This window comes from Pteropus vampyrus, unplaced genomic scaffold (genome assembly GCF_000151845.1).
Source record: "Pteropus vampyrus isolate Shadow unplaced genomic scaffold, Pvam_2.0 Scaffold85, whole genome shotgun sequence".
Taxonomy (NCBI): domain Eukaryota; kingdom Metazoa; phylum Chordata; class Mammalia; order Chiroptera; family Pteropodidae; genus Pteropus; species Pteropus vampyrus.
In genome coordinates, this window is record NW_011888866.1 from 1,211,974 (window position 1) to 1,233,914 (window position 21,941).

Here is a 21,941-nt window from a genome sequence, read left to right on the forward strand (position 1 = left end):
AGTAAGCAAGGAAAGAGGCTTGACCAAAAAAATTAAGTTGAGGGAGATTGGAAGATCGTCTTTGTCAGTGCAACAGTTTTATCTAGAAGAATCTCCACCTAGTAGACGTGGTCTGGATGGAGGTGTGAGGATTAGAAAAGCAAATGTCACTTGTGTAAGAGAACTATCTGTTGAAGTTCTCCAGCTTGCCTGCAGTGATCTCAGTGTAAGGAAGGACAAGTTAATGCCAGTGGCCATGCATAACCTCAAACTCAGGTCAGCACCTCAAATAGAGACCAAACTGCAGAATTCAACTATGGAAATGGAGCTATGCCTACCTGCAATCTGGGCTGCGAAGACCAGGAATTTACATAACTTTAATCTTTGAAAAGTAAAGATGTTTAATAAAGTCATAGGTCGAAGTTTGGGAAAGATGTAATTTTTATTTCGGGGGATTTGTAAGGCTCCCAGAACTTAAGTATATATGTTGTAGACTAGAACACCATGTATGTGTGAAGACCTGAAATAGTGCTGTGGGGGCATCTGAGGACTATCGACCTTCCTGAAGGTTTCTAGAACGGGGAGACTAAACCTCAGGCCGTTGTATATATTATTTCCCACCTGTATGCCTAATGTGACACCATCACAACCAGCATTTCTTGAGCACTCAGCCCTGCGGCAGTGTTGGGGGAGCTCCATACAAAATAAGTGCGTTGCTCACGAAAATATGTAGTTAACTTAGGAAAATAAGTATAAAAAGCTGAGAACCAGAGTATGCAATGGAGTGTGTACTGACTCATACAGCGGTAAGCACAATAAGATTAGAGAAGGGAGAGAAAAATGAATAATAAAGTGACAGGTACTAAGTTAAAAAGGAAGTGGGTTTTGAATCAAGCTTTGCAAGCCAAGTACAAAGAGCTGTATAAGGTCGTACTCTGGGTAAGCATAAACTTGCCTTGAATGTTTGGAAACTACCACACTTAAACCCGATTTGGTGGTGACATGCTTGACTGGACTAATACGGACAATCACAAGAGTCTTCTGTCCCTACCGCGGACTTCCTAACAAAGTATCCGCCAAAAGATTTCCACTTCCGCAAAAGCAAACCGGCCCGGGATGTGCCGCTCTGCATACTGGGGTTCGTAGTCTCTTCAGAAAGCCAATCCTGGTTCTCTTTGAAGGGGCGCCGCCCTCCGCTGATCCTCTTCCTGTGGGTGGGCGAGCTGGGGAGCCCATGAGGCCGCTGTAACGTGGCAGCCACCCATGAGCCCGCGTCTCGGCCCGCCCCGTCAGCGAGCCGGGCTCCGCCCCCCGTGGGGACCTACTATCCGGCGCCGAACCAGAGGGGGGAAATGAGGCTCGCCTCCTCCTAGGAGGCCTGGAGGAACCCCGGCCTCCCCCGCTGCGGCTCTCTGGTGGCGGCGCCGGTGTCCAAGCCGCCGTGCCTCCACCTTCTCCCGGCCTTCGGCTTCCCCAGCCCCGCTCGCCTTTCCCAGTGGATGCTGCGCATCTCGGAGCGGAACATGAAGGTTCTCTTCGCCGCTGCCCTGGTCTTGGGCTCTGTCCTCTTTTTGCTGTTGCCAGGACCCTCTACGGCCGACGAGAAGAAGAAGGGGCCCAAAGTCACCGTCAAGGTCCGGCCTCCCCTCTCCAGACCTACCCGGCGAGGCCCGCCCTCCGCCGCCTGGGTTTGGCCTCGGCGCAGCTGGTCACTGGTGTCGGAGGCATTTGAGGGTCCCGGAGCTATGGCCTGGGCGTCCTCCGCTTTGGCTCAGCCGCTCCCTCGTCTTCCGGCCTCGTGGCGCCTTGACGGCCTTCGCCCATTCAGACCAGAGAATGACTCGTACTCTCCCCGACACCCCTGCCCTTACCCAGAAGTTGGCGCCTGGGATGCCCAGCTGGGGCTGGCGCTGTCAGTCTCAGTACCTTTATTTGCAGATACCCCGTAATGCTGGCGAATGGTAAAAGATTACGTCTGCCAAATTGTGAATCCTTTCTCTGTTTGAGTCAAATTTTAGCCACTTCCAAGTACAAGCAGAGCAATATATTTTAAACTTGGGTAGTAAGCCTAGGCTCTCCTCCTTTTGTATTTTTTATGTTAATTTCCAGGATCTAGGCTCATTATTTATTTAGAACAAATGTCGTTACTCTGTAGTCTGAAAGTGTAAACAGGTTTTCTGGGGAACAGGCCTGGGACTTCGATTGGAGTCTCATAGGGTTTTTGTCGCCACCAAAATGAGATACAGAAACACTGCTCTTAAAATATGGCTCTGTTTTCTCTCCCATCCTTGGTAGCTTCCTGGGCCCTCCCTTCTCTACTTAGGCCCCTTTAAAGGCTAAGCTTGAAATGCTCTTTTTCCTCAGGTGTACTTCGACCTGCGAATTGGAGATGAAGATATAGGCCGGGTGGTCATTGGTCTCTTTGGAAAGACTGTTCCAAAAACAGTGGATAATTTTGTGGCCTTAGCTACAGGAGAGGTAAGTGACTAGAGCGGAGGTGGTCAAATTCAAATAAAGTGAAGTTCGTAAGTAGGGCTGGCAGCAAACTGAACTGCAGAACATGGCCCATCTGTATTAGTAGCCCTGAGTACCAGTTGACTGCTGACCTGTTCTCAGTGCGACCCAGTATTAATCTTGTCTTGAGTTTTTTATACTGAATCCAGAAATCTGGATGCTTTCTTTTCCTTCTTTTCTTTTTTCTTTTCTTTTTTTTTTTTTTTGAGAAAATTTATCTTTCAATACATTGCAATAACCAAAGAAAGCATATCTGTGGAACTAGTTTGCGGCCTCTGCACAGAGCTTTCTCTTAAGAGTAAGAAGTCCAGAGTTTCCCAGGTTTTAAGAAAACAAAAGTGCCCCATTTAAAGAAGGTTTATATTTCAACTTTCCGTTGGGTCAGCAAGTAACCTTTTTTGGGGTCAGTTTTCTTGCATTTGTTCTTATGATTAGAAAAAAATGAGAGGGAAAGGCAGAGGCATTATATGAAGTAGAATTATATAAAGTCTGGGAATTGCATAAAGGCAGAGGAATATGCAGTCTGGCCTTTCCTAGGTCTGTGCTCGCAGCCTGGCCTGGGGTCGCTGCTCATTCAGCAGCACGTTGAGCAGTGACTGGCCAGCAGCGATGCCTCCTCTGTGGGCAGGAGTTGTGGGTTGGGCTCCTGCAGGGCCTATTTAATGTTTCCCCAGTGCCTCATGCCACTTCCTCACCCTTTTTCCAGAAAGGATTTGGCTACAAAGACAGCAAATTCCATCGTGTAATCAAGGACTTCATGATCCAGGGTGGAGACTTCACTCGGGGAGACGGCACTGGAGGTAACTTGGGTGTTCTGGGCAGGAGGGGTCTGTTAGTTTAGCCTCCTGTGCGGGAAGGCCAGACTATGTTGTGTAGATAAGGCCCCTTCCCCAGCTCCAGAGACAGGCCTGTCACCTGCACTGAGACCAGCTACACCCTTAGTACAGGGAACCCAGTACAAAGAAGAGGGAGTAGTAAGGGATCAGATGGACTTAAGAGGAACTCACCCAGCTGGCAAACCTGTTGATCGAGGCCTAAAGCCTTGGTGGCTTCGTTTAATATCTTGGGCGGGGAGCAAAGTGAAACACATGGGTAAGTAATTCTCGGTCAGACATGAAAAGCCTGTGTGGGCAACCTTGGAAGCCCCAGTGAAGGTGGGAGAAGTTGCTTTCCTGGGCAGTCTCCCACCACAGACCATTTGGCAAGAGCTGACTGAATCCTGCTTTTGCATTACTTGTACACATAGGGCAGGCAGACAAATACCCTGGTGAACTAACCCATAGGTCTCACCATACGTGGGTGCATAGCCTGCTATTCCTTCAGACTGTACCTGCAACTCACCCAGGCTCTGTGGTGGGTGCTGGGGATGCAAAAATCAGTGGGGCAGCAACTCCCTTTCACTTCCAATACCTAATAACTCACAAACTGGCTGTAATACAGCTTTTAGGACTCAGGCTGTGTCCTCTAGGTGAGAAGAACTAAAAGAAAACACTAGGAAAACTCCATAACAACACAAGACAGAAGTAGTAACTAGTGGCCACAGTGGAGGAGAAGGACAAAGCAGACATAATCCAAAGTGCTGTATTCATGGAGTCAGACAGTTGGATGTGACCCAGTTTGTCTGCCACTGTCTTGCTTTGTGATTTCAGGCAAGTGAATCCTCTGAGCTTGTTTCCTTTTGTGTAAAGTAAGAGTGGTAAGAGTTGTGGGTGCTGTGAGGATCGTGCAAGATCTTGAGTGTTAAGTACCTAGTACGTGGTGAGTAAAGTCAGCCATTGTCAAAGTGCTGACAAGCAAAAGAATCACTTCAGGCCAGGGTGATCAATAAATGGCCTCATGAAGGTAAGGAAATATTTGAGTGGGGTACTGATTAGGGAGAATTCAAAGAGCAAAGAAGGGGCAGGTTTAAGGTGTGAGCTCAGCTCTGTTCTCGAGTAGGAGCTTGGGCATTGCTATAGGGGTTGGGGAATGGAAGTAGAGCACAGTAGCTTTATCCTACGTGGAATGAGGATCCACTGAAGACTTGACTGGGAGGAAGACCCAATCACAAAGGAGTTTGAGGGAAAATAAGGTGGTAGCAGAATTCAGAATGTGGAGGCAGGAGCAAGCCAACTGGTGAGGGGATTGGTGCAGCTGTGCCGCTGATCCCAGGAGAGGATCGCCTACTGGGTAAGAGCAGAGATTTGAAAGCTAGGGCCCCCCTTAGTTTAAATTCCAGCTTTACCACTTCCTAGCTAGGGTACCTTTAACCTCGCAGTACCTCTGTTTCTTCATCTTTACAATATGGTTATTAGCTCCTTCTTCATCAGGTAGGGTTTTTAAGTGTAAAATGCCCGCAGCAGCTCTCTGGCATGCACTGTCACCGCTCTGAGTGTTAGCCATTATTGCAGTGGGGTAGCAGGAATGGAAAGAAAGCATGACTAAATGATGGGGGTAGGAACAGCACTGACAGTGTGCAAAGGGAAAGTTGTCAAAAGAATAACTGAAGTCCAGAGGGACAGATGATGAAGTATGTTGAGTTTAACATGAAGCACTACCCCTTTAAGTTTGGAACTCCTTGTATCTTGGGAAAGTAATTGTAGCAAAGGATATAGATTTGGGGATTGTCTGGATAGCAGCAGCAATTGAAACCCTGCAGTTGGTTGAGATTTACAAAGAGGATTCTCACATAAGGGAGGCTTTTCGCCAGCACCCCAGCCAGGAGTCATTTTCTCCCCTGTGTGGGAGTAAGAAGTGGTACATACCTGGACACCGCCACCAGCCAGAGTCTAGAAATTCTTGGTTTTCAGTCTTCTCACTTGATGATACATTCATTGTCAGAAACATCTTTCTGATCAGCATCAGTCTGGGACAGTTTCTCAACCTCTTTCATCTTATGGAATCATAGGATGAAAATAGGTATATTGTGGAATAAAAAAGGGTTTTGAAAGGTGTTGGGTAAAACAAAATGAAAATTATTTATTGCAAGGCTTCTCTGGGCATCTAGTACACTAGCACAGTGTGACTATCTGGGAGGGGACAGGGAAAAAGAAGAGCGTAGTATTTCTCCTGGATCTTCGGATTTCTGAAACAATGTAGAGATCTGCTCTTGGTTCCCTTTGTCATGTACCCTGGCCCCAGACCCCTCATGGAGAGACTCGTTACATGCAATCTTAACCATCTTTATTTTCTGTTCATTCGTTGATAAGAGGCACTGTCCAGAACCCCGATGGCAGCTACCTCAGTGTCTTTTGTGCTCTTAGAAGGAAGAAAAGTTGGCCCGCCACAGCGTTCCTTTTCTGGAGACTTCTTACCTCCTCTCCAGCCCCCTGCATCCTGTATGGCGCTCTCCACCAAAGTCCCTCCATGGCAGGCTTCTCAGGCCATAGCCAAGGCTAGTTAATATGTGCCTTATTGAAAAGTCATAAGACTATATTCTCAGAGTACGCCATGTGTGAGCTGTTCACTAAATCATCTTGGCCTCATGCCCCACTTGGTGTGTCAGCGTGGTTTGGCTCCAGGGCCAGAGGCAGTAGGAAGGGGACAGCTTTTATACCCTTGTACTCCACTTGAGCTTGGCATGGCACAGAGGACAGGTTGAGTCCCTGGAATCCTCACCCCAAAGATCTGCTTGGCTTGTGCCAACTTAACTCCCCTGACCTACTCTGTCTTTCTTCCCAGGTAAGAGCATCTATGGAGAACGCTTTCCCGATGAGAACTTCAAGCTGAAACACTACGGGCCTGGCTGGGTGAGCATGGCCAATGCGGGCAAAGATACCAACGGCTCCCAGTTCTTCATCACAACAGTCAAGACAGCCTGGCTGGATGGCAAGCACGTAGTGTTCGGCAAAGTTCTAGAGGGCATGGTGAGTTTTGGAGGTGGGGGCTAAATGTGACACAGACCCTGGGACCAGGGCTCCATATATTTTATCCCTTTCCCAAAAGAGAACCCACACATTCAGACCAGTGTTCCTGTCTGCAAATCTGAGGGGACTTAAGACTAAATAGCCTACCTCTCTATGCCCCAGAGTTCTGAGTCCTTCCAGGCAGAGTCCCGCCAGGAGGCCTTGCTCAGGTTGCACCACTGCAGGGACCTCTGTTGTCACTCAGTGATGCACTGGCACCACCCTGAGTTGTACAGGGCACGATGTCCCTGAGAAGCCACTTGGTACCCACTCGCCAGCCACCCTCTTCCTCTTCATCCTTCACTTAACCTGGGTCGTGCTTCAGAAGATCAAACTGCTGCATCCTCTTGTCAGACCTGGGTTCTCCCTACCTTGGGCTGGCACCTGGCCCTGATTTCGTTAATTTTTTGGTGCCTTGAGATTTGTTGGCTGCTCATCACGACTCAGTCCCCTTGAGCCACATACTGGGGCCTGTCTCTCTTGAGTAGCAGACCTCCTGACCTACCCCATTTCCTGCTCTTGTCTTTCCTTCCCAGGAGGTAGTGCGGAAGGTGGAGAGCACCAAGACAGATGGTCGGGACAAGCCCCTAAAGGATGTGGTCATCGCAGACTGTGGCAAGATTGAGGTGGAGAAGCCCTTTGCCATCGCCAAGGAGTAGGGCCCCAGGGACCTCTTTGAGCAACTGTCTGCAGCCCTGTTGCCCTCTCGAGGGGTGAAGACAGCCCGCCACAGGGCTCTGCTGCACTGGCCCTAGTGCTGGCATCTGACGGAGTGGAACCCCTCCCCTCACATTCCACAGGTCCACAGGCCCAGTTTTATAACAAACTCCTACCAACTGCTGACCAATAAAAAAGGTGGGGTTTTTTTATAACCTGTGTGTGCTGGGTTCTTGAGCCTGCAGCACTTTTCTCCAGTCCTGTGTCCCAGGCTGTCTGGGATTCCTATGTCAGTGGATGCCTGTCCCCTACTCCTTGTGCTCCAGCCAGCATCCTTTCCCCAAATGTTACCCACAAATCGTCCAGCAGGAGCTTTTGCTCCTTGCTTCTGAACTGCCAGTTACTGTGCCTCAAGTTTTGCTTGCCCCTTTCCTGGTGTTAGTGAAGAAATACACCTGTTCCTTTTCATAGCTACCTCGTAAATTAACTTTTCCCTTTATCCTTATCCTCTGTTGGTCCTCTGGCCCCAAGGCTCTAAGGGTGCAGGAGTTCTGTCACCCCAGCTACCAGTGCAGCTGATTTCAGAACCTGGGGTGGGTAAGTCCTCTGTCCAAGGGGTACCCAGCCCATGTCCTTTGATGGGGCTCACAGGACTGAGGCAAATGACTGTCCTGACATGTGGTCCAGAGGCCTCTGGGATGGGGAGGGCGTCAATGGCAGAGGTGCAGAGTGACAGGGAGCCTCTGGCTGGGTGTCAGCTGTGCTGGTGCTGAAGCCGTAGAAGCCCTGGAGCACGCCATTCACCACCATGTTGGGCAGAGGCTCTAGGACAGGAGGAAAACAGGAAGGAGAAGGGCGTTGCAGGGGAAGGGGAGGTGTGGGATGGGCCCAACCTCAAGCCTGCAGCTCCCTGAGCCCCTGCCCACTGGCTTAGCCCCCTTGGGAGCAGGAGCCCATGCCAAGGCAGCAGGTCACAGCTGGTCACCCAAAATGAGGCCAAGGCATTTCCAGTTCACATTAGCATGGTAAAGCCAGGCTGGTGAGGAATGCAAATCAGGAGAGACCAACTTACTACACCATGTTTGCTCCTTGGAGAATACGAAGCAGGTTAGAGGGGCACAGGTATGATCCCAAAGAAGAGGAATAATAGAAATGCTGTCTGGGGGTCCTGGAAGCTGGAAAATGGCACATTCACCCCTACTCCCTGCTACCTAGGCCCTAAATATGGGTTATAGGTCAGAGGCACCCACCCCCTTACCTGGGGATGGGATGCAAATGTAGGGATCCATGCAGAAGCTGAATGCAGGCCTGTGTTGCAGCTGTGCCCTAGGCGGAAAAGGGGTCATGAGCAGTGAGTGGAGGGGGAGGTGGGGCAAAGTCTCCCATTGGGTAGAGACTAGGAATTGAGATCACCAAGGTCCCACAAAGAAAAAGGTGAGTCTATGGCCATGCCACCCTGAAAAAGCCGGATCCCGTCTGATCTCGGAAGCTAAGCAGAGTCGGGCCTGGTTAGTACTTGGATGGGAGACCACCTAGGAAGGCCAGGCGCTGTAGGCTTAAAAAAATAAGGGATTGTAAGCTGACAAGGTCTTTTCAATCTCTGAGGTCAACCAAGGGTTGCCTCGCCTAAACAAATAAAAAAAATGAACAAAGAAAGGTGAGTGGGCAGTGGGCTCAGGAGGCACCAACAGGAAAACGTGAACCAAGAGGACGGGCAAGACTAGCCAGAAGCAGCAGGCCTGCCTCCTAGCATGTAGCCACCAGGGGGCAGCAGAAAGCCAGTGCTGGTAGGGGCTTTGACTCGCCTGCTGTCGCTAGGCAGGAACTCCCCCAGGGTGCTGAAGAGAGAGGCTGTGAGTTGGATCCCCAGGGGAGTGTGAGGAAGGGGTGGAGACATGGAAACCCAGAACGTCACCTCCCAGGAGGGCACGGTTTCTATTTGTAACAAGCTCAGTTCCGGGGGCGGCTGCCGTAACCAAGGTTTTCCAGAAAATAGCCCTTCCCCTGGGGTCAAGAATGCTGACTATGGAGCTCAAGTCTCAAAGTGAAAGAACTAGGCTCTGCCCTAGCAGATGAGAGAAGGTACAAGACTTGGCTTCTATAACCTTCACCTGCTTACTGCAGGAGCCCCATCCCTCCCACACTGGGGCCCCTCATGGCAAGCCATTGCCCCCAGAGGTGCTCACCCCCAACTGGTCTTCGGGTCTGTGGGGAAGAGCCGAAGACTCAGAAATTCCAGTAGCTCCTTGGGCACATCCTGGTTCAGGTACAGGATGCCCTGGAGAGGATAGAGGAAACCTATATCAGACCCAGGTAATGTGATAACACACAGCCCAGTGCAAAATGAAAACGGAGGTCCTGCCAAAATGGTTAAGAATTTCAAGACAGCCACAGCTCAGCGTTCGGCGTTCCTTAAACCAAGCTTGGGGCCCTCCTGAGCACTGGGCCCTGGGTGACTATACAGGTGTATGCCCATGAAGCCAGCCTGGCCTGTAATCTGACATCACTGTTGGTGGAGAGAGTCGCCGCCCTACATCTTCATCACGAGGGCGGCGCAGAATCTCACCCCAGAGGGGAAGAGAACTAGCTTTCATTAAACTGGGAGGCAGGTGGCCCCAGTTCAATGAAAGTTCAGTAATTTAATTGACTTAAATTAATTTCAATTCTGAAATGACTGTTCAGGAAATTGAGGCTTGGGGTAGTAAAAATCATGCCCAGTATGTGCGTTCCCCTCACCCCATGCCCACCTGGATATAGGCCTCCAAGCCCTGTCGCCGCTGCTCCAATCCTCTGGTCCTCCAGTTGGGCAGGCGTTTCGAGGGGAAGTCGGGAACTTTGTACAGTTTCTTGATCTACCAGGAGGTTACCGCGGTACGATCACAGCGTTCCGATCGAACCCTCAAGCTCACTGCACCCTAGCAAGCGTCCTCCCCAATCTAACATCTCTTCCCCCACTCCCAAAACTGCACGTTCTACCCTGGGGCAGACCCGGGTGAGTGGTGGTTGGGACAGGAGTCAGAGAAGCTCCAATCCCCGCAGACGCCCAAGGGTGGGCCGGCCGCGCAGGGGCATGGACAGTAGCGGCTGGGATCTGCCTCTCGGTGTCCACCTCGCAGCAAGCGAGGAAGTCAGTGCTTACGCACTGAATTCCCCCCCACCCTCCGCCCCCAGGGACTGGGGCAATAACGAGGGTGGCAGAGGTGAGGGCCGCAGCTCGTCTGCCTGCCTCCCGGGGCTGGGCAGGAGCTGGGCCAGAGTAGGTCTGTTGGCGCCGCCTCACCCGCTTGTGCAGCGCTTGGAACTCGCTGTAGCGCCTCGGCACTGTGTGTCTGCGCCCGCGGCACCGCACCTCCACTCGGAACACCTGGTGGGCGCGGGCGGGCAGGCGGTGCGCGTGAGGCCCCGCGCCCAGCGACCACCCACTCTCCCGCGCTTAAAGGCATAAAGCGGCCTTGGAGCGTCGCCGCTCTTGGGGGACCCTCCCAAGCTCCCCACACTCTTAGGAGAAGGGGCGCGAGAACCCGCCTTCCGCTCCGTGTAGTCCCTAATGAGCTTGGACCGCTGTCCACCGGGCAAGCAAATCCCAGCGCCCCGAGACCCTCGGCAGACTGTACCCCGACGGCCTGGACTGCCACTTTTGAACGCCCTAGCCCGGGGCGCGGAGTCCCCACTGCGCTTGGCGCCAGGAAATCTGACGGGTCCCCGCGCCTCTTCTCACCCAGGACCCTCGCTCACCATGTGGCCTTTCTCTGGGCTCTGCCTGGGCGCTTCGGCCTCGGGCCCCACTGATGGGATGTGAACTTCCAGCATCCGCGCCACGGTCCCCGCTCCTCCTCGCGCGAAGCTCGAAGCCCGAAGTCTTTCTGCAAAGCGAAGAGACCCCGAAGGGGCTGGCCCCGCAGGCCCCGCCCCCACATGGCCCCGCCCCGGGCGTTCCCCCGCTCCTCCGAGTCCTGCGAGGGGCAGATTAGGCAGCGCGGAGTGCCGGGAGCCGAACCTGCTTCTGGAACCTGGTGAGGCGGCAGTGCGCCGGGAGCACCCTTCGGTGGAGAAGCATCTATTTGTCAACGCTCACTGAGCGCCCAGTGACTGTCAGGAACGCGAGCGAGCCCAAAATTCACCTGTTCTTTGTTGAGAGGCTGTAAGCGCTAGGCACGGAGAGAGGCGAGACCCAGACCTCGGCTCCTACCTTGGGGACCAACCAGGGACGTTCCTTGCGTTCTTCACACCCTTCCCCGGAAACAGCCTGACCCCCATCCCCTTCCCTCTGCCTTCAACCTGGACTCTGGGAGTGTGGCCACGTCTGCGTAAGGCTTGGACCCCATCTGGTTTTGATGTTCCCCCTCCCCCAGCATCCATAGCACCTTTATTTATTCATTCTTTAAATCCATTCATTCATCTTTCGACCCTAACCAGCTTCAGGCCGTTTGCCAGAGAAGCAAGTTAGAAACCTAGGCTCTGCTTTGCGGGTCAGACAGCTTGGATTTCCCAAACTGTGTACACCTGTGCTCTTCTGCAAAATAGGGATAATATGCCTCCCTCAGGAGAGTGTATGAAAATTGAATGAGATGATCCCTGTTAAGCCCTCAGCAGAGTAGGTATTGAGAAAATGGCAGGTTGGGGTCTTGTCCTGGAAGTATAAGTTGGTGGCGTTAGTGTACAGGACAATGGATAGAGGAAGAGGGACTGTGAAAGGTGGCACTAGGCTGTTCTTGCCCACTCCTCTGAGCAGGGTCTTCCTGGGTATGTAGCAGGATTTAATCCATAACTCACCCCCTGTGCTAGAAAGGGCTCCACTCCCACCTCTCTGCCCTCCACCCCTCAGCCATAAGAGTTGTCCATTCAGTGGAGTCCACTCCACTGACTTTCCCCACAAAGGCCAGGTGGTGGACGGAGGGGAGGCCCTGTGTCCAAGAGATAACACCTAGTGGGAGGCCTTGTGGTGAAAAAGAGGAAGCAGAGTACCTACCTATCTTAGGAGGTGAGGTTGGAGAACCACTGACTCACTCTATTCACTACTAGTGCAGAGGTGCTTCTGAGCTAGAGCAGGAATTCTCCATTCCCAGCTCTGCCCTTGAGAGGTTGAGAGGATGACCCCGAGGTGAAAAGCAGGTCTCACTAATACTGCGTCCCACACTTTCTTCCATCCTCACAAGGGTCCTAGAATCAGGAAGCCGAAACTCCTTGGAAGGGAAACAACCCATCATCAAGAGAAGTGCTGGAGTTTCATTTTCTCCCTTACAGTCTAGGGACCCCATCACTCAGGGACCCTGCTCAGTTTGTCCTACTGCCCAGGGAGTCCTCTCTTGGGGATACCTAGACCTCTAAACTTGGTTATCCATCCTAACAACTGTCTGCCTTCTATCTCTATTCCTACCCGCCGGAAAACTGCTAGTCTCCAAATACATGTTTTTCCATGTCTCCCTCCTTCATACAAAGTCCATCCTCTACCTAACAGCACAAACTGCCATTGAGGCATCTGCTGAAAACCTTCCAAAGGCTTCTCAATGCACTTAGAACAAAACCTACCCTCCCTACAACTCTACAGAGCTCTAAATGGCCCAGCCCAGCCTCCATTTCTTATCTCATCTGTTCTCCCCTCTTTGTGCACCAAGCTCCAGCCATAGTGACCTTCTTCCAGTTCTTCAAATCTAATGATTTCTTTCCTGCCTCGGGGACTTTGTATATACTGATTCCTCTCCCTGGAACACTTTTCCCTAACTCTTCACCTGGTGGGCTTAGCCTAAACTTCCAGTTCTTAAACTAAAACTCATCTACTCAAAGAGGCCTTCCTTTGACTACCCTATCACCTGTCTAATGCACTTATTCCAATATGTGGCTACTGTTTTATTGTGTGTCTCCCTAGTTCCTCTGACTCTGCCCCAGACTCTGAGCACCATCAGGCCAGGGACCTAGTCTGTTTCGTCAGTGTTTGCCGCCATGGTGATAAGCATGTAGTAGACAGTCAAAAACCATTTGTTGATTGAAAGACTATATGAATAAACGAGGGAAGGGGATGTGAGAAAAGGCTAGGGAGAGGAAGGAAGGCCTGGGAGAAAGGCAGGAGGGGAGCAGAGGATGCCAAAGGGTTAGAGGAAGGTGGGCAGGGGGGATAACAATAAGAATGCTCTTTCCACAGAGTTAGATCTGTGTGTGCATGCAGACTGTTGTCCACTTTATTTATTTGCTTAATTTTCTGGTGTTCCTGAGGAGCCTCAAATCAATAGATTTTCATCACCAGTTATAGAGGGAGATTTGATGCAACTGACTTGTAAAATTCCACAGCATTCCATGGTGCACAAATGAAGATCAGTGAAGAAAAACCAGATCCTTGACCTGGAGACATTTAAGATGTCTTCGGGGAGATAGAACAAGTTATGGAGAATACATTCCTGAAAGGAGGAACACATGACATGATGGAAATTCTAAAGCAGTTATTACAGTTGAAGGAAAAGTTTATTTTCCATACACTCTAATAATTGGCCAGCTCAGTATACTAACACTGAGCTAAGTTCCAGACTCTTCCAAGTGACTTCCATTTTTATAATGAGCTGTTTTACTATATAAATTCTTGTCTTTTCTCCATCACTCTTTACCATGCGAATTTAATGTCTAAGTTTCTGGGTGAAAGTTGGTTAAAAGTACTGGTCGGTCACATATTCTTGGCCAGGATATTTCCAGGTCGGATTATAGAGCAATGGTTCTCGAAGTTCAGCAAGCATCATCATCAATGTGGCCTGTTAAATCTCATATTCGAGGATCCTGACCCATTTTCTGAATGTGTAGGCCCAATGTGGAGCCTCATAATGTGCATTTTCACAAGTTCACTGGTGATGCCGATGCTCCTTGTTGGGGACCACATTGTAGACACAGGTCTCTTGACTCCCACAACAGCCCCACCAGCAAGCGGGGCCACTCTCACCCTACTATGCAGACTTGGAGCCTAGAGATGAAGATCAAGGCCCAGAGGGAAAGAAGGGCTGGGGCAGAGGTGCCTTTCTGACATATCCCCCACTGGGGGTGGTGGCTGGTGATGGAATGGTGTATAGGTGGGCTGGACCTTGGTTCCTGCCCTGGCTTGGGCCTTCACCCTCTGCCGCCAGTAAACAAAAAGCCCCCTTCACTGGCACTGCTTCTGCCAGGATGTGCAGCTGTTCAGGAGGTTTAGTTAACCCTGTTAAGAAAACAAACAGCTCCTTGGCCTTGGGCTGGCGAGCACTGCTGGGCACAGAGGCTGGATTCTTTTCCTGGGCGGGTGGCCAAAGGCGGAAAGCCAGAGGCTGAGGGCCAAAGGCGGACTGGCCCAGAGGGGGCCCAGTTCTGCAGGGCTGCCTGAGTAACCCTGGGCCTGGACTGCTCCACCCAGGCTGGCTCTCTGGTCACCTGGGCAACCTTGGACAACTCCCTGTGCCTTGAGGTCCTTGTTTGTATGAGAGAGAGCTGTGTGGGTTAACTGACATCATTCTTTTTAAGTGTTTAGCCTGGGGCTGGCACACAGCAAATGAGTGTTAGCTATTCTTATTTGACTAAATAATAGGAATTTGCTGTTTTATAGGTCAAAACTGTGGGGTATTGGAAACTACATATGAGTCATCCTATATATTGTTGTTACTGATTCAACTTTGAAACAAAACCAAAACCTACTATTCCTCTTTAGTATCCTGAGATTGCAAGGTTAAACACACACACATTACTACTACTACTACTACTACTACTACTATTTCAACTATTAACTCTGTGATCAGGATTTCCTGATTTTCTTAATATTGTACAGCCAAAATAAGGTAAAAGAATAAATTGGAAGCAGAGGTTGGTGTAAACTAGCAACTGTCTTCTTCATTCTAACAGCCTGAATAGTTATTGCTTGCCTTTTTAATAAGCATATCTTATAAATTTGAAATAATATTTTCATGTTTGAAATACTGGACTTTGGTGTAGATGTCTAAAAAAAAATAGTTCTGCTGCTAAAACATTTTAAATTACTGAGCTAGTCTAGACTCTTTATTTCACAGATGAGGAACCTGAGGTGTGAGGGGAAGTGGGCCCTGGAGAGGCTATATTAGGAAGGCACCTCTGACAAGCATGTCCTGCCTGAGACCCGAAAGCACAGTTTGGCTCAGGGTAGGCTGGTGACCTGCTTCTCAGGGGACAGGTAGGCTCCAGTCCCAGCGAGCAGTGTCAATCCTACGGGTCAACTGTCCCCTGCCCAGACAAGAGGCAGCTCAGCTGCTTCAGACAACCTGAGCCAGGGCTGGAGCAGGGGGAGCTGGCAGAGACCCCAGCTACTTGGCATCTAAGGCAGCACAGCTTCCCAGTGGAGTGGGTTTTGGTGCTACAACAACTCTGAGTACCCCTCAAGAGTGAATGTCAGTGGACCAACCAATCAGTCCCTCTGGTGTGCCCAGCACTTGGGTTCAAGGAACAAAGACGTGCACAGATACTCTCAAGTCATGGGGTTTTATCGTGAAGAGAGCTGTGGGGCCAAGAACTGAGGACAACGGGAAAGGCTTGCCAAAGGCCAGAAAGGGCTGCAGCCCCAGGCCTCAAAGATTGGAATGGAAGTTCTCTAGCCTCCCACTCTAGCCCACTCTACTGTCTGTGGTTTCTCAGCATTAATGGTCCCCAGCTACTCACCCAAGCTGTTTCTCTGTCTTCCAGACTCTGCTCCTGCTACCAAACTGGGCCACACACTGCATGTCTAGGGAGAGAATATCTCACAGGGGTCAGAGAAGCTCAAATGCTTACAAGGTGAGGTGGGTAACTTGTCCTTAACAGGCCTATTATATGAATTTATTAAGGTCTTTAAGAAAACAATTTAGTGGGTTAACATCTAGGTTCTTATTGTTCACCCTCTATGGATCATGTGGGATACAGTACAGCAGATAAGCTGAGTCGGGTAGTTTGGGTTCAAGTCTTAGCTCTGGAGTGTGAACTTTGGCAAGCTTCTTAAGGTCTCTAAGCCTTAGTCTTTGGAGATAATAATGCCCACCTTGCAGGGACATGGTGAGGGAGGTTTCGAAGCCCCGAGCACTCTGGCACAGAATAGGTGTTTAACACATGACAGCTCTTACTGTTAGGCCGTGGGGGGGAAGGGACTATCAGGGACAGTCTGGACCCTGCCCTGTACCTGCTCCTAGCTGCCAGGTACCTTACCATTTTCTGGTGAGGCTGCTGATGTTCCAGTGGAGAAACATACTGGTTGGGCCCCTGAGGTTGTCACTGCTGTCACTCAAAATGGAAGAGGAAGCTGAGAGCACTGAAGCTAGGAGGGGGCAGTCATTTGGAAACAATCGTCACATCCCTTTAGGGAAAGGTCCTACCTCAAATTGGACAGGGTTTTTCTTTGGGGTTTTTCTGTACCCAGACAAAGTACATCCTATGGAGGCTGAGCAGCTGGCTTGCTCTGAGCAGCCTTAGCGGGGGGAGGAGCTTTCTGTCCCAGAGGTTTGGTCACCACAGCCACAGGTGGGCAGCCACAGGTGCATTTCCACAACTGGACAAGGAGAGCAAAGGGGAGGAGGCAAGCCTGCAGGCCCTACCTGGGGCACCTGAGCACCAATCTTGCCAACCACAGCAATGCCTACTAAACCCCAAATCAGGCCTGACTTCTATTATCGCTTGAAAAACCCCAACACCTTGGCCTATTGGCTCATAAAATAATAATCACCAAGCTTAAGGGCAGCCACTGCCCCTCAGTCTGCCTTTCGGGGTGGAGGAGGGCACCCAGAGAAGAAAGAACTACAGTCCATGATCTTAAGGAGTTCAGAGCCCAGGAGGCTAATGAGATCATCTCAGAGATAGCATTACACACAAGGGTGAGAAATACCAAAGTTTAAGATAGTGCCTTGCCAAGAGCTATAAAGGAGGCTGGGCTCCCATTCTAGTCTGGGGGTAGGATGGAAAGTGGGTCAAAGAAAGCTTCCCAGAGAATGTACATATAAAGTAGGCCTCAAAGGATGGACTGGATTGTTTTCCCATAATAAAAATAGCTTTATTTAATTTTTATGATTATAAAATAATACATAGAAATTCCAAGCAACATAAAATGGTATAAAAATTTTAAATCATGCAAAATTCCAACCCTGGAGGCAACCATAGTTAACAATTCAATCTACATCCTTCCCATATATATAATTTTATATAGATGTGGACCATACATATAATTCTATAACCTACTTTTTTCACTCAAAAATGTTTTCCTTGTCAATGAATATAGCTATATATCATCTCCAATGATTATATAATATCCAATTGTATTACGTACCATAATTCATTTAATCCCTTCCTGCTGTACATTTAGATCAACTTCAGTTTTTATAACTGTAAACAATGCTGTGATGGGCATCTTTGCATAGTCTCCTTCATGGACCTGGTTTCTAGAAGTGTCTATGAGAATCCCCTGTGAATGTTCTGATACACTGGCCAATGGCCTCCCTCTCTAGATACCTACACCCCCATCCACAATATGCACACTGTTTCAGACAGGCGTGGCTGAGACTGAAGAGAGGGATGGGAGCTGAGATGCTTCAGGTGTAAACCCATCATTAATGAAGACTCCTTAGGCTACATGGAAGTGAGAAAGGAAAGAGCATATTTAGAATCAGTTTCCATAAGGTTTCAGCATGGTTATGAAGGACTAGGAGGTAAACAAGGAAAGGTAAACTGGGGTCCTCTCACAGGAGGCTATGAATGCCAGGTAGCAGTCTGCAATTGGAGAATATTCAACAGTTATCTATTTGGTACTATTCTAAGCCCAAATCTCTGCTGGAGCCAAGGAGTTATAAAGCTCTATCAGTCAGAGAGTTTATTGTTTGGGGGAGAGAGCCAACATGAAACCACACAACTGAATAACAAAACATTGGCAGTTGAGGTACACACCATCCTCAGGGGCCAGAAGATGGGGATGAGCAGTTCTCACCGTATCTAAACCTTGGCTCAGGACTGACTCTACCCAAACAAGAAGCAGAGAATCTTAGCCAGTATCTCAGAAGACTAAGTGTTTAGGCTGGGCATGTGCCAGTTGTAGCAAAGGTGTGTCCTTTGTTCTGGGAGGGATCATCATTATCTTCCCCTTCCTTTCCTGTTCCCTCAGGCTGCTGAGGACTGATGACAATCCCACCACCTCGGGGCCTATATCCCTCAAAACTCATGGTCTTTGATCCATGTGGGCCCTAAGCATGCTCAGCAAAGGCCACTCCTTCCATCACCACGCTCTCTCAATCAGTTCCTTGTCCCATCTTTAGATTTCCATTTTCTTCTCTGTTTTTAAAACTTGAGCTGGAAAGACATTCTTTTTTTTTTTTTTAGGATTTCCAGCTACAGGTGCATTCAGAATGAAAATCTTCTGGAAAGAGTTCAGTTATAAATACTTTGTACTGAAGGTTGGGGTCCCTCCAGGTTTTAAGTCCTTATCTTCAGGACTCTGGAGCCCAGAGAGATTCTTAGGGGGAAATAACCAGGCAAGTGTAGACTCATCTCCACACCTCTTCTCTAAATCATCTGACTCAAAATAGGTAAACAAGACATCCCTAAACTGAAAATTATCAAGCAGGAGACCTTTACTCTCTGACCCGCCCCTCCCCCATCTTTCTTTTCCGCTCCCTGCTCTGTGCATTTGCTTCCAGATAGGGCTCTTACTGCTGTTTCCTTTCTCTCCTTTGAATTTTATTAACATGCTAAGTCTGACTCGCCTTTAAACAAAACAAAGCCTTCTTTCACTTTGTATCTCCCCACCTCTCAGCATGTCTCCCTTCCCATTCAGAGGAGCCTCTTAAGCACAGGGTCAGCAGTACTCACTGTCCTCACTGCTTGCCCTTCATTCTGCTTTAAATCTGTTTCGGTCTCTCCTGTTACCTGTGTCATGAAGGGCTTCACTGTCTACCCCGAAATCCATACCAGATACCTGCGGCTCATGCTAGTTTCCACTTTCTCCCTCAAGAGACCAAATCCCAGTGGCTCCATCTCCACTTCCTAAACCCCTCCCTTGAGCTCCAACCCCATTATTGCTTTCCCTAGCTCTCTGGCTGGCTAAGATGAGCCTGGCTGCTCTCCTTGCTTCCAGTCTCAAACCTGATGTCTAAATCACAAATATGACCATGTTATTTCCTGCTTTAAGTCCCTTCAGTAACCCCACACACTTCCAGGGTAATGTTTAAAGTGCCTCAAAAGTCACATCAGGTACTTTGTGACCCGGCTTCTGCTCATCCCTTTCCCATGGGCTGCCCCACTGACTTGATTCCAGCCACCCTGAGCTACCTGCATTTCCCTAGACGTGCCCACCTCCCCCTACCAGGGCATAGGGAGGCAGAATAGTTCAGTAGAAGGAGCAAACACCTCTGCACCTTTAAGATACAGTTCAAGCATCCCATTCTCCACAGATCTCTTCCTCCTGAGTCCCCAGATGGAATGACTCCTTTTGTGCAACTATCCCCTGTACAAGCCTCTGGCTCAATACTCTTAACCCCTTCTTGATTTCCAGGTCTACAAGCTCTATATAGAAATTCAAGGTTCCTGAAGACACCCAGCCCTCAGGATGTGGGAGGCTGAGGAGAAAGTTCTGAAACAAGAGGAGAGTCATCCCAAGGAAATTATAAAAACACTTACATCAAGATGATCATTGGATGGAACATAACAAAGCATAACAAAGCAAGGAGGAAGTTTTAAAATAAAGTTTATTTGGAGAAGAGTTTGAATATAGAAAAGAAAGATTAGAATCAATCAATCCTATGGGGCTAGGCTGGAAGTATCAGTGTGAATTCATGATTTTTAATACCTAGTTCTTTAGATTATATATCTCTATCTCTCTCCATATTTCTCTATCTTTATATTTATTTCCTTGCTCTTCAGCCAGGCCTAGAAGAAATGATACGCCAGTAGCAGTGAGCACACTCAGCACCCGGATCTTGGTTTCTAAATATATTTCACCATTAAAAGGAATCAAGATTTCCTGGAGAAATGGCTGATTCCAGGGCTGGGGCAGGAAAGACAGAAGATAAGCCTGGAACATTTTGTTAAGCCAGAAAGTGAGGAAGTGTTAAAAAGGCACAGGAGGCTGCTAGAAATCTGGGATGGATTGAGAATCAAAATAAATCAATACAAAGGCTTGCAATTTTGAGTAAAATAGGAATCCATTCATCCATATTGATAAATAAGCAGATTAATAAGCAGGGAGAAAAGATATTTTTTAGAAATAGAATGCCAACCAACAAATGTAGAATTATGGTGTTAGAAAATCACATTTGATGAGGAACAAAATAATTACATGATCTCAAAATCTCTCTCCACAAATTACTTGTTAATTACAAAGGTGAATATAGTAAATTTAAAGTGGAGAAATCTGGTAAGACATCAAGTTAACCAAGTGATCAGAGTTAACTTCAGCATTAACGGACCAATCGACATCATATGCCAACTTAAGGTGCACCAAGGACACATCACTTCGTGATGTCCCTGCCAGTATGCAAAACCTTAATCTAGTCACGGGAACCATGAGACCAACCCAAAGTGAAGCACATGCTACAGAATATCTGACCTGTGTTCTTCAGAAATGCCCAGGTAATAAAAGGCTGAGGAACTCTTCTGGATTAAAATAGACACATGTAATCATGTGTTACATTTAGCTGTAACACAGGATCCTGTAACAAGAAAAAGGGAACTGCTATAAAGGACATTACTGGGACAAATGACAAAATTTGAAAATGGACTATGGGTTAGATAACAGTATTTATTATATCAGTGTTAAACTTCCTAATTTTGATAACTGTACTTATGGTTATAAGTTATGAGGGACTGTCCCTGTTCTTAACAAAATGCATAGTGAAGTTTTGGGGGTAAAGGGATGCAATGTATGCAACTTACTCTCAAATGACTCAGAAAATACATGTATATATAAATGAAGCAAATCATTAAGTCATAAAGCATATCAGGTAAAATCTAAACACTTGGGAAATTTGGGTAAAGGATATATGGGAGTTCTTTAAGATAGTCCTGCAACTTTTCTATAAGTTTGAAATTATATTAAAATGTAAAAAGTTACCAAAAAAAAAAAAAAAAGAAACCAACAACAAGAGATGAGTCAAAATTATGGTACACTCTATGGAAGCCTTACAATGACACAGCCTTACAAATAAAGTTTGTGACGACATATAACAATATAGAAAAAATGCTTATAATATGTATAGTGTTGAATAAAATAAAAATATTTTATGTGTATACTATTACAACTATGCAAAAGCAATCATATAAAAAAGACTAGAAGGATAAAATCAAAAGTTGTAATAAATAGGAAGAAATTGAGTGACTTTTTCTAAAATATCGACCTGATGAAAACAGTACTTGCCAGCACTGGCATATCCCACACCCTCAGGCCCTATACTGGAAATCAGTACTGTTTACTGGATTCTCTTGCCTCAGGCTGCCCCTCCCTCAACTTTAACCACCCACCAAAGAGAACTGACAGAGCAGGTCAGGAGAGCCTAGGATAGAGGCATCTTTGCGGGTGGTGGGGCTGGGAGTGGCAAAGCTCCTTTGGTAGGTAGGTCGTCTGCCAGGTGCGCCCCACTGAACAGCGTGGCAGTCCCTCTGACCACCGAGCTTAAGCAGCTGTGGACACAGCTAAGAGAAAGCCCAGTAAAAGCGCATCCGGGCCTCTCTGGCCAGGGCAGTACAGAGACCCCTTTGAAGGCCCTCAGCTTGTGCTGTCAACACTCAGGAGCTCTTGATGGCATGTTCCCTCCTGGGCAAAGACAGTAAAGCTTCTTGGAAACTCAAAAGGTTTAGGAACTCTTGGATGACCTTACCTAGAAGCAGAGTGCCTGGCTCTTATTTATGGGGATAAAGAGTTAAATCCTTATCAGTCCTTTATACTTTTGAGGACTGTGTTTTGATGGGTGGCAAAAATAAGTTCAG

General features: G+C 48.5%; 2 protein-coding genes and 1 pseudogene across 3 annotated transcripts; 2 read left to right on the forward strand and 1 right to left on the reverse strand.

Annotated features, from left to right (window-relative positions):
• Positions 1-1,399: 1,399 nt before the first annotated feature.
• On the forward strand, positions 1,400-7,249 carry PPIB (peptidylprolyl isomerase B). The gene is made up of 5 exons (XM_011363352.2): positions 1,400-1,613; positions 2,344-2,457; positions 3,200-3,293; positions 6,154-6,338; positions 6,914-7,249. The coding sequence occupies exons 1-5, from the start codon at positions 1,479-1,481 to the stop codon at positions 7,034-7,036; spliced, it is 651 nt and encodes a 216-aa protein (XP_011361654.1). The 5' UTR covers positions 1,400-1,478; the 3' UTR covers positions 7,037-7,249.
• On the reverse strand, positions 7,052-11,046 carry SNX22 (sorting nexin 22). Of its 2 annotated transcripts, XM_011363353.2 has the most exons (6): positions 10,770-11,046; positions 10,315-10,398; positions 9,782-9,886; positions 9,221-9,312; positions 8,293-8,360; positions 7,052-7,858 (listed from the first exon to the last, which is right to left on the reverse strand). In XM_011363353.2, the coding sequence occupies exons 1-6, from the start codon at positions 10,842-10,844 to the stop codon at positions 7,680-7,682; spliced, it is 603 nt and encodes a 200-aa protein (XP_011361655.1). In that variant the 5' UTR covers positions 10,845-11,046; the 3' UTR covers positions 7,052-7,679. The 2 variants fall into 2 exon arrangements, with proteins under 2 accessions (XP_011361655.1, XP_011361656.1); XM_011363354.2 differs by lacking the exon at positions 10,315-10,398.
• On the forward strand, positions 8,473-8,591 carry LOC111742057 (annotated as a pseudogene).
• Positions 11,047-21,941: the final 10,895 nt, after the last annotated feature.